At 38.8% G+C, this 18,574-nt stretch overlaps 1 protein-coding gene and 1 non-coding gene across 2 annotated transcripts in view; one reads left to right on the top strand and one right to left on the bottom strand.

Moving 5' to 3' along the window:
• Window positions 1-18,574, bottom strand: part of NEB (nebulin) — a 224,961-nt gene that overhangs the window by 45,253 nt on the left and 161,134 nt on the right. Inside the window, exons 122-133 of the mRNA XM_078451297.2 lie at window positions 17,109-17,216; window positions 15,807-15,914; window positions 15,153-15,257; window positions 14,949-15,053; window positions 14,208-14,306; window positions 13,738-13,848; window positions 4,875-4,979; window positions 4,139-4,243; window positions 3,769-3,873; window positions 1,090-1,194; window positions 823-927; window positions 101-205 (exon numbers count right to left, since the gene is read on the bottom strand). Of these exons, the coding sequence (XP_078307423.2) occupies window positions 101-205; window positions 823-927; window positions 1,090-1,194; window positions 3,769-3,873; window positions 4,139-4,243; window positions 4,875-4,979; window positions 13,738-13,848; window positions 14,208-14,306; window positions 14,949-15,053; window positions 15,153-15,257; window positions 15,807-15,914; window positions 17,109-17,216 (1,266 nt within the window). The remainder of the gene's footprint in view (window positions 1-100; window positions 206-822; window positions 928-1,089; window positions 1,195-3,768; window positions 3,874-4,138; window positions 4,244-4,874; window positions 4,980-13,737; window positions 13,849-14,207; window positions 14,307-14,948; window positions 15,054-15,152; window positions 15,258-15,806; window positions 15,915-17,108; window positions 17,217-18,574) is intronic.
• LOC132673942 (U6 spliceosomal RNA) lies at window positions 10,160-10,266 on the top strand. Its single transcript, XR_009608276.3, has one exon. It is a non-coding gene; the product is annotated as a U6 spliceosomal RNA (small nuclear RNA).

Raw genomic sequence — 18,574 nt, 5'->3', positions numbered from 1 at the left:
AGGGATGGACATATGAAAAGTTGTTTCTTCGGTATTAATTCTCTCTGTGGGCACTGGAATATGTTACATGCAGGTGGCTCTTATACTTGAGTAGACATACCTTGCTATAGAGAGTCTTGTTCTTTTCAGCCAGAGTGAAGTCAGGGGTATCATAGGCATAGCAACCAATGCCCTTAAGCCAGGTCAGATCTTCTTTATATTTTACCTGGGAGAAGAACATCATCAAAGAATTTTACGAACCCGTCTCCAAACAGTAGTAGGTTACGGTCAATACAGGTAGGCCAAATAGCAGCTCTGACTGCTGACGTATATTCAAGGATTAAGGCAATTATTTAACAGAAGTTTCTACTAATACTGATTTTTGCTCATTTTATGGTGTACTGTTCTACATGGAGATTTTATTTTTTAATACTAATTAAAGCGGTTCAAATTAAATGGGCATATTTTCCTAGAAAGTATATTACCTCAGCAGCTGTATTTTCAGAGAGAGAGCTGAAATTTATTTCCAGATGAGCATTGTTATGTGTCTTCATTGATTCATGAAGTTGTTCATCAAAAGATCAAAAATACGCTATTTCTTAAATGAAGCATATCACTTCCAGTCATGTAATATGATATTATGCAGGTAGGTTTATAAATTTGAATATAGATTTCTCTCTCCTAAGTTAAAGTTCAGTTATTTAGCAAGGAGTTTTAGGATTTAAACATCCATATAGAAGATCTAAAATCTAGCCAAGTGTTCAATTTTTATTCAGTGTTTAATTTTATAAGTCACACGGGAATATGAATTTATATGTAAAAACAGAAGATTTTAAAACTCACATCACTGACTGCATCAGTAACTGCCCGATGGTGGAAATGCTCTGGGCGATCAGGAATGGACCTCCAGATCCCCAAATGACTCATGTAGTTCTCCTTGTATTTCACCTATGGTAAAAGCACGAAGACAGCTATAAAGTCTTACCCAACTTTAATGTAAAAAAGTCTATTTTTCTCTAGAGAGTTTTAGGAAAGGAAGAATACTTAAAAAAAAAAAAAAAAGGTGGTAGATTACTAAGCCCAACACAAGTAGAAATAGTAGGGACATACTTTACTAATGTCATCTGTGACTTTGCGATGATAAACAATGTCCAGAGCATCCTTCACAGTGTGGTATTTTCCTTTGGTCTTTTGAAATGTTTCTTTGTAGCGTAGCTGGAAAGAGAAAAAGCACACAGATTGTAAAAACAAACAAACAAACAAACAAACAAAAAAACTACCAAATTAAATAATTGAGTTCTTTTCAGCTTGAACTCTCTTGAGTCTTCTCTCTTGAATAAATTTAGGAGAGATTAAAAAGCTCATTTTCACATCCTGGAAGAGAAAAAGGACATTGGGGAAAAAAAAATTGTGAAACCTGAATATAGAGTTTAGTTAATGATAACATATCAATATGAATTCATTGGTTGTGACAAATGTACAATGGTAATGTAAGGCATTAATTAACAAGGGAGGAAAATGGATGTAGGGTATATGGGAACTCTCTGTACTATCACTGCAACTTTTCTGTAAATCTAAAACTACTTAAGAAGTTTATTTAAATCTGAAACAAACAAAAAGCTAATTTGGAGGAGGAAAAAAGAAAACAGCCTTGTTGAGCCCAAGACTTACTAATGTACGTGGAAAGAGGAGAAAGATTTAGTTTCTCTTAGTATTAAAATGCCTTCTCCATGAGGCAGTCTTAAAATTTTATTTTATAATCTTGATCTTTGTGGTATAATCTTGATCTTTGTGCTATATTATAATCTTGATCTGTCAACATCTCTTGACTTAAACCTAAGAATATCACACAAGATTCATCCCATTTACACAAGATGGGTACTTCTCTGAGTAGTCTGTTTTCAATCTCAAGTAAGTGTTTTCTTTTGGGGTAGCTGAGCAAATACGTAATTGAAGATGACTTTTCTCCTGACATGGTAACTTTAGTTTTCAGATCTTATAAAATTGCTTAGCTCTACTTGCGGGGACAGCCACCTATACATAAGCCAAACTCAATGCCAGATACAACCCTGGTTACACTGGACTGTCTTAAAGGTTAGAGTTATCAGCATTGGTATGAGAAAGTTCTAGGGGTGGGCTGTCCATTTGGGGCATAATGAGCCCCGGGGGCCAATTTCACTGTGCGACCACTCCCAGAGAGTGGTGATGTAGAGTAGGCTTGTTCAAATTCATATTCAACAGCTAACATTGAAGTGATAAAGATGAGGATGTCACAAGACGACTAAAAATACCCTAGGGGATAGATTTTGAGGGTAGTATATGACTTTCTTAGCTTATATTTTAAGCAAAATGTTCTGCCCCTGGACCCCTAGAGTGTAAAACCAGTGCCTTGGTATGTTGGTACGCTGCAGGGCTGAGCAACACCTAGACCACTTCTATGGGCATTTTACCTTTAGTGAAGAGCATGCTAATTACTTTGGATGTTTTAGGAGATGCTGGCATTAGATGCTCAGCCCATTTATTGGGCCATTGGATCTTGTGCAACTGTACACCAGGGGTGGGACCTGAGGTATCCCAAAGGGTCAGGAGCCAAGGGGCTAGTCCAGTTAGCAAACTCCTTTCAGCTCTAAACGAACTGAGATATTGTTTCAATTTGCTGTATCCTTTCACATTTCTGTTTAGAGATCACTGTAATGACTTTAAGATGCCTTGAAATCCTAGAGCAATATTCTTTTTTTTTTTTTATTTTTTTTTAACGTTTATTTTTGAGACAGAGAGAGACAGAGCATGAACGGGGGAGGGTCAGAGAGAGGGAGACACAGAACCTGAAACAGGCTCCAGGCTCTGAGCTGTCAGCACAGAGCCTGACGCGGGGCTCGAACTCACGGACCGCGAGATCATGACCTGAGGTGAAGTCGGCTGCTTAACCGACTGAGCCACCCAGGCGCCCCTAGAGCAATATTCTTAAATTGAGGGCTTATAGGGTTGCTTGAGATTTTGCCTGAGTTTATGTCCCAATATGCCCAATCCTCCAGGATTCTGGTTCTGGTAATGGGTGCAATGCATTTGCAGATGGGCTCTGAGATACAAAACTGATAAGAACTGGTTACCTACGTTGAGCTGATTAATTTCCTATCTTTATTAACAGGTAATCCCATTACCATTAAAAGCTAGTCACGTCCTTGATCATGTGGCATGGGAAATGAAAATCTGTCCTAATTCTAATGAATGTGTCATTCTCATGACTTAGGTGGTCAAGAGAAGAAAGGGAACAAACGTTTTCTGAGTGTCAACTAAGAGCCCAGCACTGCACCAGGAATATTATGTACATTATCTTGTTTTGTCTAATTATCCTCATTTCACATATAAGAAAACAGAGTCTCAGAGAAACTAAGTAAATAACAGAGTCATACAGCGGGCAAGTGACAGCAACAGGATTTGACACCATGTTTGGCTGATTCCAAGACCATGACGCTATGGACAAGTAACAATTAGTTGTCAAATATCCCTGAAAATGCTACCAGAGAATTATTAGAAAAGGTCATAGTTTTGTCCAGAAGGGCAAGGAGAAGAACAACGGGCTTTTAGCATCTCTCAGCATTATTCTTAAGTACTGTGCCTGACTGATACTAGTTATGCCCTTTTGTGGTTTCAGTGTTGTTGTTCTCATGACCCATGTTGTGGGCCAGGTCTTTGAAGTATGGATGACTGTAATATCTTCTGTTTCTTAGGTATGATGACCTGGGCTGTCCCTGTCATAACAGAAGAAAAGAAGAAAGGGATGCATACATCACTGGCATTCCAATAGGCCTTCTTGGCTCTGATGAGGATTGGCGTATCTGGAACGGGGGTGTACTTGTCCTTCATCTTTTCATATTGAATCTTGTACTTGTTCTAAGACATAAAGATGGAAAAAAGAGACAAATGTAAGTTCAAGTGTTTTTATCCTTCCCAGTTCATAACCACATCACAGATCCAGCCTAGAAACATGCTGTATCAGGCTCAGTAAGAGAATAGCTTACCTTCCATGTTTTAATGCTGCTGAGCACGATTATAGAAGTGTGCTCTCTGATCAGAGGCAGCAAGTGAAGGTTTTAAGGGAATACTTTTTTTTTTTTTCTTTAACCCAGTGCACTTTGGTGCCAAATTCCCAACTTACCTCACTGACCAAGTCCTTTACGTCTTTAGCGTGCTTCAGGGATTTGGTCTGGTTTCCAGCATGGTGATGGGGTCTTTCTTTGGTGGCAAGTTCAACATACAGATACTAATCAGAGAATAGGGATCAGATGTGATAGAGATAAAACATTCATTATTTAGTATCCAGTTATTTTCACTCATTTCTACCCACTAAATGGGAGGGCCATGTCTACCTATTGTTGTCCTGGTTTTTTATTTATCATATGTATTTCTGTTCTTTTATTTCTGTGTTTCACATTTGGAAATACGTGTACAACATGCTAGTTACCTAATACCCTTACTGTTGGGTGTGGCCCAATCTAAATCCCCGTGATAAAGAATGCCAAGGGGAGAATGAGAAGGTTCTGGCAAAGCCCTCAATACATTCTTTCCCCATTTTCATCTGAATGCATACACTGTGGTTTCATTTGTCATGAACATCAGATAGGTCCTACTGAATGAATCAAGCAGTTTAGTCCATAGATCACTCATCCAATAACAGAAGTTGCATAGAACTTAGAAAAGTAGACATGGGATTACTTGTTTATGTAAAACACAACCACAGTTATGATGGCCCAAAAGAAAACTACTTCTTGAAGTTAAGGGCCATTAGGCTTTATCAAGGACAACCAAGTGTGAGGGGCTGCACTGACCTGGAGTGGTCAGCCACACATAACCACCCCCCTGTGCTGCCAGCGCTGTAGGTTTATGAATCTTACCTGACTCTGAAGCTTCTGTCCTCGCTTGGCTCTTAAAAGATCAGGCGTATCAGGAACTGAGGTGAAGATAGACTTCTGCTTTTTGCCTGCAGCTCTGTACACCAGCTGGACATAAAAGTCATTACCGTTATTTCTGCTTCATTGACACATTATGTTCTCTGCTGAGAGATGCCTTTACTACCTACTTCATAAAGAAATCAGGGCCTGCCCCACTGCAACAATCTCAGTTTCTGCCCAATAAACCAATAATTTACTTACCTCCCTAGCCCTCCTTTTCTTTTCCCCTCGTATCAAAATAAGACATTCTACAACCTGCTCAAGATTCAAGCCTCCTACTGTGTTCTTGGTCCTATGCTCGCCTGTTCCGTTCTAGAAGCCTGTGCTAGCAATTAATTATACCCTTCCCCTCTACACCTTCAACCTTCCTGTTTCTCCAGCCCTCCCCCTTCATCTGCTAACAAATTCCAGTCCCTTCCCTTTCACTAAGCCTTTTCCAATCTCTACTGATGACCTTGTTTCTGCCTTTCACAGCCAAGAAATACTATGTATTTCTTCTTTTTCTCTCTTTTGATTAATTTCTCAAGGCAACAGTTTGGCTTGCACCCAAACACACCAATGAAGTCATTCTTATTAGGTCTACCAAAAACTTTACGACTGCCAAATACAGACAGTTCTCTGTAGCAACTAAAACTGCTCAGCAGTTTCATTCCCAAAAGTGCTCTTTTCTGCCTCCAGCATTCTAAGTGGCCTCCTATCTTTCAAGGCACTCCTTGGCTTCCTTCTATGGTTCTGCCCTAGCTGCCACTAGCTGGAGTCAGGGTTGGCCTCTTTCACCCTATGTATTTTCCATGCATAACCTCATTTGTATCTGTGACCTCAATCATCAATTTGAGATTGAGGATTTCCAAATCTATATATCCATTATTTTTCCTGAGCCAGACCCAAATTTTCAACAATGTCCTGAACTTACCATGTTCAATGTGGCATTCTTTATATTACCATCTCCAGCCCCAACCTGCTTCTTCACCTGTTATCTCTTCTACTTTGCTAAATGGCTCCTTGATCTCTATCATGTAGGACAGAAACTTGAGGAGTCATCTTAAACTTCTCCCTTATTCCCACAATAAATGGTCATGAATCCTGGGCTCCTAACTTTGTGATATCCTTTAAGTCTGATCCACTTTCTCCTTTCTCACAGCCAGTGCCCTAGTTCAGCCTCCTTTATCATTTCTTCTCTACACATCCTCAAGAGCCTCCTAAAACACCTTCCTAAGTCTCCCATTGGACCACTCCATATGGCTTATTCATCTTTCACAAATCTGAGAAGATTTTATTAATGCTCATAAATAATTCTTCAATGCTTTTTCATCAAGTCCAATATTAAGATAGAGCCCTGGAGTCTTTATAAGCTGGCTTCTATCCTATGTTTCCAGTCTCTTTTCCTAACATTCTTCTACACTTCCTTTGTGCTATTTGAAACTATTTCCAACTTCAAGAACTGATGATGGCCATTTTCATATACTGCCTTTTCTGCTTAGAATGTTCCCCCCCTCTTATCTGCCTGGAAAGCTCCTAGAGTACATACTGTCTTGATTATCCCTACAGGATATCATTTATCATATTGATGTTTGTTTCTTTTCACACATTATGAGCCCATGGAATGCAGGGGCTCAGCTCTATCATTTTTTTTTTAATCACCATGTGTTTGGATAAAAGATCTGAAAGATAGTAGTCCTCTGATAAATGTTGAAGGAATTTAATATAATGAGGCAAACTGGGAAATAAATCTGGGACAAAAATTCAACTCTCCCATGCCATTTCTATAATTTTATTTGTCCTTTCTTTCCCCCATACTTAGGTATGCATTGTTCATGCTTCTTGGGACAATATCCCTGCTTCCTAGTATTACAATGTATAAAAAGTCAAGAGTCTATACAACTCAAAGACAATTCAAAAGTCAAGAACTTGAACTTCCTTTTGCCATCAAACTTTTTACTCAGACAATATTTATGAAATTTTCCTGATCCTAAAATATCCCAAAGTCCTTATTAAAACAGATTTATAGGTTCTACTGAAGATTTTCCAAATACAGAATAGTGGCTTGGATCAGTTTTTTTTTTTTTTAATTCAGTTTATTTAAACTAAATTTCTCCCTCTCACTTCTCCCCACCTACGGTGCCCACTATATGTATATACATATATATATAATTTTTTTTTAGATTCCACATATAAGAAAGGTCATATGGTATTTGTGTTTCTCTGACTTATTTCACTTAGCATAATGCCCTTGAGGTCCATTCAAGTTGTTGCAAATGACAAGATTTCATTCATTCCAATATTTGTGGCTACCACTTTCAGGACACCTCTTGGTCACTTGGCCCTGAAGGTCAGGGGAACTTGTGTTTCTGGTCCCATAGGACTGTTATAAGCAGGGTCATCCAGAAAGGAGCTCATAGCCTTTTTTAGGAGCCTAATTTTTGCAGCCAGGAGACACCTCTATGCCATCTAGGTCTAGTGGCTGGTAGGGCCTACTCTTATTGGTCTCATAGGACTTTAACCAATGGAGAAAAAGTTCCTAAATAGCTACCATCCCCAGGCACAGCAAAAGACAACAGACCTAGGACCTCATTCTTTCAGTAAAGACTTGTTAGCTAATCATCATGACTATAGCTTGAGGGGCAGGCTTCTAACTAAAAATGTATCTTGGAGCTGACTATAATCCTTTTCAGAGATCTTAGAGGGCATGTGCTATCTTTATGCTCACCCTCCACTGTGCTTCAGAGCACCAGCATCTCCTGGAGGGAAACTTTTTACACAGCTGGTGCCTGGGATTTGCAGCTGCCAAGCAGGGGACACCCCTTGACTGCCTAGAACTAGTAGCCTGAGAGGCTTGCATTCCTGGGTCCCACAGGACTATGACAATTGGAAAGACAGTTCTTGGTAGGCTACCACCCCAAGGGCACAGACTGAGGCATACTCCTAGTCTTTCTATGAAGAAGGCCTTTTTCCTTTTCCTGAATCTTTGGCCTGAGGGGTAGGTTTTAGGTTTGACACACACTTAGTAGCTTATAGAGCTGCTAACAAGGAACATAGGTTGTGGATGCCATATTGGTTCTCTACCTTTGCCTTGCTCCAGCTTACTGGTTTCATCTAGAAAAAAATGTATATGCTTGTCTGGGGTCCCAGTTTCTATGACCACCAGCCAGGAGACAACTCCAGATTGTCTGGCTCTGGTGGCCAGCAGAGTTTATGCTTGAAGTCCCTTAGGATTGTATGTATTTACATACATTTAAAAGTTGATGCCTGGGGGGTCTGGCTTGCAAGCAGCCTAAATCTAGATGCTAAAAATCCTTCCCTTTGGGACATTGGGTGGTGTTAGCACATCCTCAACTACTGGGAGCTATTAAAAAGATAATAGGCTACTTGCCCAAGCATGAAGGTTTGAGAGACAACCAAGAAATGAAACATGATTGAATAACAAGTTTCACTTCCAGCATGAAGCCACTCCTTAAAGACTGGGAAAGGTAGTTGCTTCATTTATTGTATAGAAATTAACACAGAGAGTTGAACAAAATGAAGAAATAGAGAAATATATTTCAAATGAAAGAACAAGATAAAACTAAAAAAATAAAAACAAACCCAGAACAACTTAGTAAAATGGAAATAATTTACCTGATAGTTTAAATTAACAGTCATAAAGATGCTCACCAAATTGGAAAGAAGAATGAATGAACACAGTGGGAATGTCAACAAAAAGATGGAAAATATAAGAAAGTATCAAATAGAAGTCACAGAGCTGAAAAATATAATAACTGAACTGAAAAATATACTAGAGGGGTTCAACAGCAGACTAGATAAAGCAGAAGAAAGAATCAGTCAATTCAAAGACAAGGCAGTGGAATTCACCTAATCAGAGCAGCAAAAAGAGAAAAGAATGAAAAAAAAAAAAAAAGTGAAGATAGCCTTAGGGACTTGTGGGATAGCATCAAATGGACTAAAAGTTGCATCATAGGGCTTCCAGAAGGAGGAGAGAGAAATGGAAAGAAATCTTATTTGAAAAAATAATGGCTGACAACTTTCCTAACCTGGAGAAGAAAACAGACATCCAGATCTAGGAAGCTCAGAGAGTTCCAAATTAGAAGAACCCAAAGAAACCCACACCAAGACACATGATAATTAAAATGTCAAAAGTTAAAGACAAGAAGAAACTATTAAAAGCAAGAGAAAAACAACTTGTTACATACAATGGAACCCCCATAAGAGTATCAGCAGATTTGTCATCAGAAACTTTGCAGACCAGAGGGAGTGCCACAATATATTTCAAGTGCTGAAAGAATACTTTACCTGGCAAGTTATCATTCAGAAATGAAGGACAGACAGAGTTTTCTAGACAAGCAAAAGCTAAAGGAGTTCATCACCATTAAAAGCAGCCTTATAAAAAAAAAATAAATAAAAGCAGCCTTATAAGAAATGTTAAAGAGACTTCTTTAAACTGAAAATAAAGGGTGTTAATTAGTGAGAAGAACACATGAAAAATAAATCTCAATGGAAAGGTAAATATATGGTAAATACAGTGAATTAATCATTTATAAAACTAGTATGAAGGTTAAAAGACAAAAGGAGTAAAAATAACTACGATTACAATTTGGGAAGGGATACACGTAACAAAAACATGTAAAATGTGACATCAAAAACATAAAACATGGGAAGTACTAATGTTGACCTTTACGATGAGATCAAACTTAAGTTGTCATCAACTTAAAATAGACTGCTATAAATATAAGTTGCTATAAGTCACCTCATGGTAATCATAAAGCAAAAACCTATAAGGAACACACAAAAGATGAAAAGAAAGAAAAATAAGCATACTGTTAAAAGAAATCATCAAACCACAAAGGAACAAAGGAAGAGAGCAAGAGAAGAAAGAGAGAAGGAGGGACTATAAAAACAGCCAGAAAACAATTGATAAAATGGCAATAAGCACATACATATCAATAATTACTCTAAATGTAAATGGACCAAATTCTCCAATCAAAAGATATAGAGTGGCTGAATGGATTAAAAAACAAGACCTACTGGGGTGCCTGCATGGCTCAGCTGGTTAAGCATCTGACTCTTGATTTTCGCTCAGGTCATGATTTCATGGTCATGAGACTGAGCCACACATCTGGCTCCACATTCCCAGAGCAGAACCTGCTTGGGATTCTCCCTGTCTCCTCCTCTTTTTCTGCCCCTCCCTGCTTGTGCTCTCTCCCTCTCACTCTCTCTCAAAATAAATAAACTTTGTGCTCGCTTCGGCAGCACATATACTAAAATTGGAACGATACAGAGAAGATTAGCATGGCCCCTGCGCAAGGATGACACGCAAATTCGTGAAGCGTTCCATATTTTTCATTTTAGCTGTTTTAAAACTTGTTCATCCTAAAGTACTTCTGGGTAAATTTTATGCTTCTATTCATTTATCAAATTCACAGCATCTTCTAAAGATGGCATTTCTTATCTATACAGGTGTCTTTTCCAATAAGAGGTATAAAACTACCTTTTTCTCAAAATGATATGTATCTAGCAATAAATACATGCATTAAAAACTTGAAAAAAAATAAATAAACTTTAAAATAAATAAATAAATAAGATCTATCTATATGATGCTTAAAGAGACTCACTTATTTATTTTTTAATTTTTTGTGTGTGAGTTGAGTGTGCACACACACATGTGAGCAGGGGAGGTGCTCCCTGCTCAGCACAGAGCCTGGCATGCAGCTTGATCCCACCACCCTGGGATCATGACTTGAGCTGAAATCAAGAGTCAGATGCTTAACCAACTGAAGCATCCAGGTGCCCACAAGAGACTCACTTAATATGTAAGGGCATACAGAGACTGAAAGTGAAGGGACTGAAGAAGATATGCCATGCAAATGGAAACCAAAAGAAAAGTGGAGTAGCTATACTTACATGAGACAAAACAGACTTTAAAACAAAGACCAATAAGAAACAAAGATGAGCATTACATAACGATAAAGGGGCCAATAAGAAGATATAACATTTGTAAATATGCACCCAACACAGAAGCACCTAGATATATAAAGCATATATTAACATACCTAAACAGAGAGACAGCAATACTATAATATGTGGGGACTTTAATACCCACTTACTTCAATGCATAGATCATCCAGACAGAAAATCAATATGGAAACATTGGCTTTAAATGGTACAGTAGACCAGATGGATTTAACAGATATTTACAGAACATTCCATCCAAAAGCAACAGAATATACATTCTTCTCAAGTGCACATGGAACATTTTCCAAGATAGATTGCATGCTAGGCCACAAAACAAGTCTCAAATTTAAGGGGACTGAAATCATGTCAAGCATCTTTTCCAACCACAATGGAATAAAACTAAAAATTAATTACATGAAGAAATCTGGGAAATTCACATATATGTAGGGATTAAATAATATACTGAAAAACAACAGATACAAAACAACAACTCTGACAATGGGTCAAAGAAGAAATCAAAAGAGAAATAAAAAAAATATCTTGAGACAAATGAAAATGTAACATACCAAAACTTATGCATGCATTTTTTTAAGTTAATTTATCTATTTTGAGAGAGAGAGAGAGAGAGAGAGACTGCATGAGCTGGGGAGAGGCAGACAGAGAGGGAGAGAGAGAATCCCAAGCAAGTTCTGCACTATCAGCACAGAGCCCAACACAGGGCTTGATCCCATGAACCATGAGATTGTGACCTGAAAGAAATTAAGAGTTGACTGAGCCAACCAGGTGTCTCTGGGTGCAGTTGTAATCGGAAAGTTCATAACAATATATACCGACCTTAAGAAACAAGAAAAGTCTCAAATAAACAACCTAACTTTACACCTCAAGGAAATTAAAAAAAGAAGACTAAATGAAGGCCAAAGTTAGTGGAAGGAAGGAAATAAAGATCAGGGAAGAAATGAATAAAATACAAACTAAAAAAATAATGGAAAAGATCAGTGAAAGAGCTGGTTCTTTGAAAAGATAAACAAAATTGACAAATCTTTCACTAGACTCACGAAGAACTCAAAATCAGAAATGAAAGACAAGATGTTTTAACTGATATCATAGAAATACAAAGTATAAAGGAGACTACTATAAACAATTATGCACTAACAGATTGGACAATCTAGAAGAAATGGATAAATTCCTAGAAGCATACAACCTACCAACATTGGATCGTGATAAAATAGAAAATCTAAACAGACCAATTACTAGTAAGGATATTGAATCAATAATCAAAAACCTCCCAACTAACAAAAGTCCAAGATCAAAAGCACGCATGAATTCTGCATTGATGAATTCATTCTTCACTGATGAATTCTACCAGACATTCAAAGAATGAACACCAATCCTTCTCAAACTCTTTCAAAAATTGAAGAGGTGGGTCAATATTTTATCATTCCCACGTCATTCTTCTGGTGAGCCAAGTGTGGGAGGAAATGAACTACTGAAGAATATCTATTCTTTTTCCTCAGTGTTGATGCATAAGATGCAGAAAATCCCAATAGGAATTAGGAAAAGGAGAAATTAAAGTTTTAGGTAATTCTGAATCCAAACAGCCAAGAGAAATAAAGGTATTTCAGAGATACCAATAAACAGTTTAAGTTACCAAACTATGTTTTATTATGTGGTAGCTGGAGGACAGATGGGATACTTTAAAGCAGTGGTTTCCAACACTGACTGCATGTTAGAATCATTTTGGAGCAGCTAAAGGCATGCAGATGCCCAGACACAGACAATCAGAAAGTTTGCTGTGAGGCTGAGGAGTTAGAGCCCACTCAAGGGTAGTTTAGAAACATTTCCCAGGTGATCCTGATACTCTGCCAGGGCGGAGAAGCACAACTTTGCTGAGACAGAAGAACGTAAGCATTCCTGGAAAAGTGCTCGTGCCGGGTGAAGTAACACAAGTAAGCTTTCAGGAAAGCAAATGCACTCAATGTAGCATTTGCAATAACTAAAGAATTAATCATCCTCTGCCTCTAGCTCACTAGGAGTGTAGGAAGCTGCACATCCCCTCCACTGAGGGCAACATTTGGTTTGCCAGGACATCTCAAGGTCTAAGAGCATAAGTGATTCCTAATTAGCAGCATCAGAACTATTGAGAATGGGGAGTCAACGAAGTGGCCTGACCGCTAACATGTGGCTTAGCTCGGTGAAGTCTGATGAGGCCACAAGACAAACTGAAAGTTGAATGAGAACAGCCAATTCTTCTATAATAAGAAAAACCATTTACATTTGTGAAATACCCTGATCTTTACAAAGCACATTTAGTCACTGGCAGCAAGGCACTGTGGGATACACAACTAAATAAGATGGGGTCCAACCCTCACTGAACCAAGTATGCAGGTGAGAGCATGAGATATCTATGCACAACTGTTTATAATAAATCAGAAGTCTCAGTGCCAACCGAAAATGAAACAACATAGTAGTTTGGAATCTGTTGTGGGCAGCAGAGCAGGGAACCATATAAGACTTTTCAAATGGCAGTGCTGTGTTCAGGGTATCTGATAGCAGGGATTAAAGAGATAGTTTTGAAATAAATTCAGTTTGGAGACTGCAACAATAGCATAAGACAGAAGACCTTTCTAATTTATAAAATCATGTGAACTCTCAGCAGCCCTAGTCACAGGTAGTCAACAGCCTCATCAAAAGGGGACAAAATCAGTTAATTGAGGCAAAATGAGGTCAGTTGACTTGCTTAGACATGATGGACGTGTCTGTAATTAAAGGCAGAGTGGAGATTTTTTTGCCTAGTGTAGTTGCCTGAAAAACAGTCACCGGAAGAACAAGTCACTTATAGTGATAGGTTCAGCATCCTTACCTCACTCAGATGTGTCTTCAGTTCCTGTACTTTTCTGTATTCTGGAGTGTCAAGAACCACTTTGTATTTGTCTCGCATCTTCCTTGCTTTATCGGTGTACAGGTAATTAGACTTAGAGAAAAAAAAACAATGGAAATACAAGTTAATTAGTCATTTAAGGAACTGCGTGTCGTGGTCATATAACTCTCTCTCAAATGCTGGTATGTGCAATGTGAGCAGGCCTTCCACGTGTCCTGGATGTCTTCCCGGGGAAGGAACAAAGACAACTGTCATTTAATTGAGTTCATCACCTCTTACAGAGGCACATGGCATCTTAAGTGGGTCATGACTTATTCAAATTGGTTAATGGTAAATTTACCCTTAAAAGTAGCTGCAGGCAAAGAGTCTTTCTGTCTAGGACCTTGAGGCTGGTAATGAGACATATGGAGGCTGTCCAGGGGTAGCCGTGTGTTGTGAAGATGTGCACTCACCCAGAGCTTGCGCAGGTGCCTGGAGCGGACCATGTCGGGAGTGTCATACAAGAAGCAGCCCAGTCCCTTGAGAATCTGCAAGTCCTCTTTATATTTAATCTGTGTCACAGAAACAGAAATATAGCAGGCTGTGAGTAAATGTAAACCAGGAACAAAGAAGATAGAGTAGTGACACTTTTTATATTGATATATCTTTCATTTTGGTTGAACACATCTACCTGGTTGAAAACTCTTAGTTTGCGTGCACCCAAATGAATCACAGGTTTTAAAATTTAATCTCTAATTCTGAGCTGAGGAGAGAACGGAGTATTATGTTATTATTATATTGATGGGAGAAAAGCATAGGCTGAATGGAGTGGTCTTTTAGGAGAAGGAAACATTTAAGGAGAAAAAAAATGGTAGAAGGAAGTTGCTAAAAAGGGTGAGAGTGGGGATGAGCAGGAGAAAGATAATATAAACAGGACCTAGGATCAGAGGTCATGTATGGTGAGGAGCTGGTAATGATTCAGTGTTGAATGCAGAATGGTGGTCAGCAATTTTTGTCATTCTCACGTGTTCCTCTTACTATTGTTTTCATAGCTGGAGAAATGTGTGGTCCTACTTCCACACAATTTTGCCTCCAAGTTGTATATTCAGTTTAGAAGTATTCAATGCAGAAGGCTGTTCAAAGACCAGTGGTGGCTTAAATGCAGACAGCCTCTTGGTAAGAGCCCGTCAGAAAGATCCCTAGGAGATGCTTACATCACTGGTGATGTCTCCCACGTAGCGGCAATGGATCACTTGGGGTGTGTATGGCAGTGAGATCATGTGGCCTTGCATCTTGAAGAAGTCTGATTTGTAGATCAACTAAAGAAAAACACACCCAGAAACACACATCAGAGACTGAATGGTTGACATTCCTGCCTGGGTTCCACAGCCTTTCCTCTCTCCTAAGAAAATACCCACCTCACTAACAGCCTCTTGTGTCTTCTTGACTTGGCGGATCTCAGGTGTGTCAGGAGTTGTATGAATCTTGTCTTTCAGTTTATGGTACAATTGTCGATACAGTCTCTACATTGGAGGAAAAACCATTCCAGTTATTTAGTGTAGGAAGATGAGGGCATCCATTGACTAATCAGCAAATATTTTACATAAAGAGCCATGAGAGGGGTGATTAAGGACCTAAAAAAGTGATTGGGATTAGGAAAAAAGAGAAAATGGTATTTATCTTATTTAGGTGAAGAATTTTGACCACCAAACCTTCCACATACTATCAGATGATTGGATAGGATCAGATATACAAACCAATCATTTGTGTAGAAAACCAGGGTCATGAGTCAGACTAAAATGCAAATTTATTAAAGTTTTTTGTATATAAATGTCAAAAAAGGAATTAATTTGCATTATAATCTATAAATTGGATCTGTACAATGGCATCAGCAAATATAGAAAAATGTTGCCAATGGATACCAGTATCAAAATGGTAACTAAAAGGGCTCTCTTACTCCTTGCTGATGTGCGAATTTATAGCTAAAATATAATTAACTTTTAATGCATTTCAAACAAAGCCATGGTCTTTGAAACTCAGTCTTTGCCCAACAGAATCCACATTCACAGTACCTCACTGGTAACATTGTTGGCCCTCCGGACATGGACAAATGGAACGTCATTGGGACCAAGTGTATATCCATTTGCCTTGATGTGTTCATAAACTTCTTTGTACTTGAACTGCAAAAGCAAAGTCAGAATGAGTTCACAGATGGGTAAGCACAGAGTAGCTTTATACTTCTCAAATAGAAAAGAGCTGTCACTTTCATTTGAAAATTACTCTCTAAGCATTAAGTATAAGGAAAAGTCCTTGACAAAATTTCTATAGTAATTTGAGTCTTAAAAATTATTTTGTTTGCTAATAAAGCCAGGTCCAGAAAGGAATAAAATTCAGTGTTGCCTAGATAAATCTGTTTATAGGCAGGAAAGAAAAATACAAGAAAAAACCCTGTATTTTTAGCCCTAGTACAGCTAGGAAATTAGAAAATGCAAAGAAGACATAAGAGACTACTTTTAACACTGATGAATGGCCTTACAGACTGATTTAAAAAATGACATGTTAGATTATTCAGTCTGTGACTCTGCTTTGGAAACCATATTTTTGGGCCCCTGGCTATTGGACCCTACCTGGCCAGCAAGTTTGATTCCCAGGACTCTAAAGGGTAACATGGAAGAGACGGCTTATTCTTCAACTGATGGTTGATTTGTGTGTATGGTATGCAGGCCAGAGTCACAGACATAGTAACACTTCCCTAGGCTTTGCCATAGGGTAAATGCATCACATTCCAATGTGGAACTTTTAAATCCAGGGAAGGTTAGTGTCAGTGACATGTGGGCAAGCTACAAGTGGTGAGAGCCTATTTACCCCTCTGAGCTTTTTTTTTAAGTGAGCACAGAAGGTAAGCAGTGGGGCAAGTATCAGAGCCAGCAGCAAGGCAAGAAGTCCTTTCTTTTTCAAAGGAATATACAGTGATGTTGTATCTTGAAGGTAATACTGTTGCCACACATCAGCAGTGCATGTACGAACTTCCATTACTGGTATATGGCTTGGAATAGTTCAGGATTCTTCTGTGCTAAAGCCAACAGAAGTAGACGTATCCTAACAGCCATAAACCATGAGCTGAAGTAACTGACTCATGCAGATGCAATCCCACAAAAGCCCTATGCTAACCCCCTGGGTTACACAGATACTGCTAAAGCAGGAGCAAGCCAATTCCATAGCAACCCTAGAAAACACACTGTCTCCCCTTATCTAGTCCCATCATTATATCATGTTGAGCATTCAGAGTATGACTAAGGGCATTAGGTAGGCTATTAATGAATATTAGTGCTCCCACCACCTTCAGACCCCATCTTAATGAGGAGACCACTTACATAACTGCTCATATATCGGGTGTCCTTGATGTGTTTGAAGTGAGAGGTGTCCACGGGAAGCCTATATCCAGTAGGCAGGGTGCGCCGGCCAGCTCCTCGGTATAGACCCTGCAGGAATGAGGAAGAGTAGGTAAATGACATCTACATCAAATAACTGATCTAAGTTAAACAAGTCACATGCAGTACACAATAGATTTTCAATTAGATACTTAATGTTCTTATGATCACCAAACTGATTTCAGGAAGAAATTAAGTAAGTTCTAAGAGTCAGGCAATGAATTAAGTTACTCTTAACTTTTGCTTTTGAAAAGAAGAGTGATGAGCGAAGGAGCTTATAGAAAATAATAATTCTCTGTTTTTGAATTTATGCCCCATTAGTTGCATGACAATCTAGCAAGAAAATGGGAAAAGTAGAGAAAACAGGCAGTCAGTGCTGCCTCTGTCATTAACCCCACTCTTAGATGCTATTCATATCACCAGCAATCCCTGAGACAGTCATAATTATAAGGCACATCTTTGGAATCCCATCCCCACCATAAACGTGGCATCTTGAAGTCAGGCTGTGAAGAGGTCAAGATACTCCTATCCCTAGTAGAAAAGGGAAAGGAGTTTCTCTGTGACCTTTTAAATAGTCTGTCTTGGGGTGCCTGGGTGGCTCAGTAGGTTGAACATCCTATTCTTGGTTTTGGCTCAGGTCATGATCCTAGGGTTGTGGGATTGAGCCCTACATCAGGCTCTGTACTGAGTGTGGAGTCTGCTTGAAATTCTCTCTCTCTCTCTCTCTCTCTCTCTCTCTCTCTCTCTCTCTCTCCCCCTCTGCCCCTCTACCCCTCTGTCCCGCTTATGCTCACTCTCTAATAAAAACTATAAATAAATAAATACATAAATAAATACACAAGTCTGTCTTTAAAGGGAGCTACAGGAGTAGGAACAGTGTTTGAAATGTTAAAAACTAAATTACTTTTAACATTCAATATAGGAGAGTAACATTAAAGGGTGAGACCAATGTAGCATCACACCAGGTAATACAGAATAGGGATATTAAATATATGAGTGGAATCCAGTTTCTCTTCTGAATTCCAACAGCAATTTCTAGCTCTAGCTCTTAAGTGAAGTCTTTTATGATTATGTGCCTTGCCTTCGTCACCTTGGTTTTAAGTTTTTTAGGCAGAGAGAGTAAGTTGGCTTTCTTCATTGTATCTTATAAATATTGCTCCAGAAAGTACCCATTGCTTGCTTGGCTTGCCAGCCAAGAGGAAGACAGACTATGTACTATTTTGGTTTTTTCTTTGTTTTGCTTTTTAACTCTTGTGAATGGAACAGCATTTATAAATGACAAGGTCAGGCTGAGATATATGCCCAAGCCTTCTAGATACATGCCCAAGTGGCTTCTAGAGAGGCCAGTGGCCTGGCCCTTTAGGCTGCATCTTGGACTTCTGCTGGGCCCTGTATTGGGTTCTAACTAC

The sequence above is a fragment of the Panthera onca genome, chromosome C1 (genome assembly GCF_046562875.1).
Source record: "Panthera onca isolate mPanOnc1 chromosome C1, mPanOnc1 haplotype 2, whole genome shotgun sequence".
NCBI lineage: Eukaryota > Metazoa > Chordata > Mammalia > Carnivora > Felidae > Panthera > Panthera onca.
The sequence above is the reverse complement of the archived record's forward strand: the minus strand, read 5'-3'. Positions and strand labels throughout refer to the sequence as shown.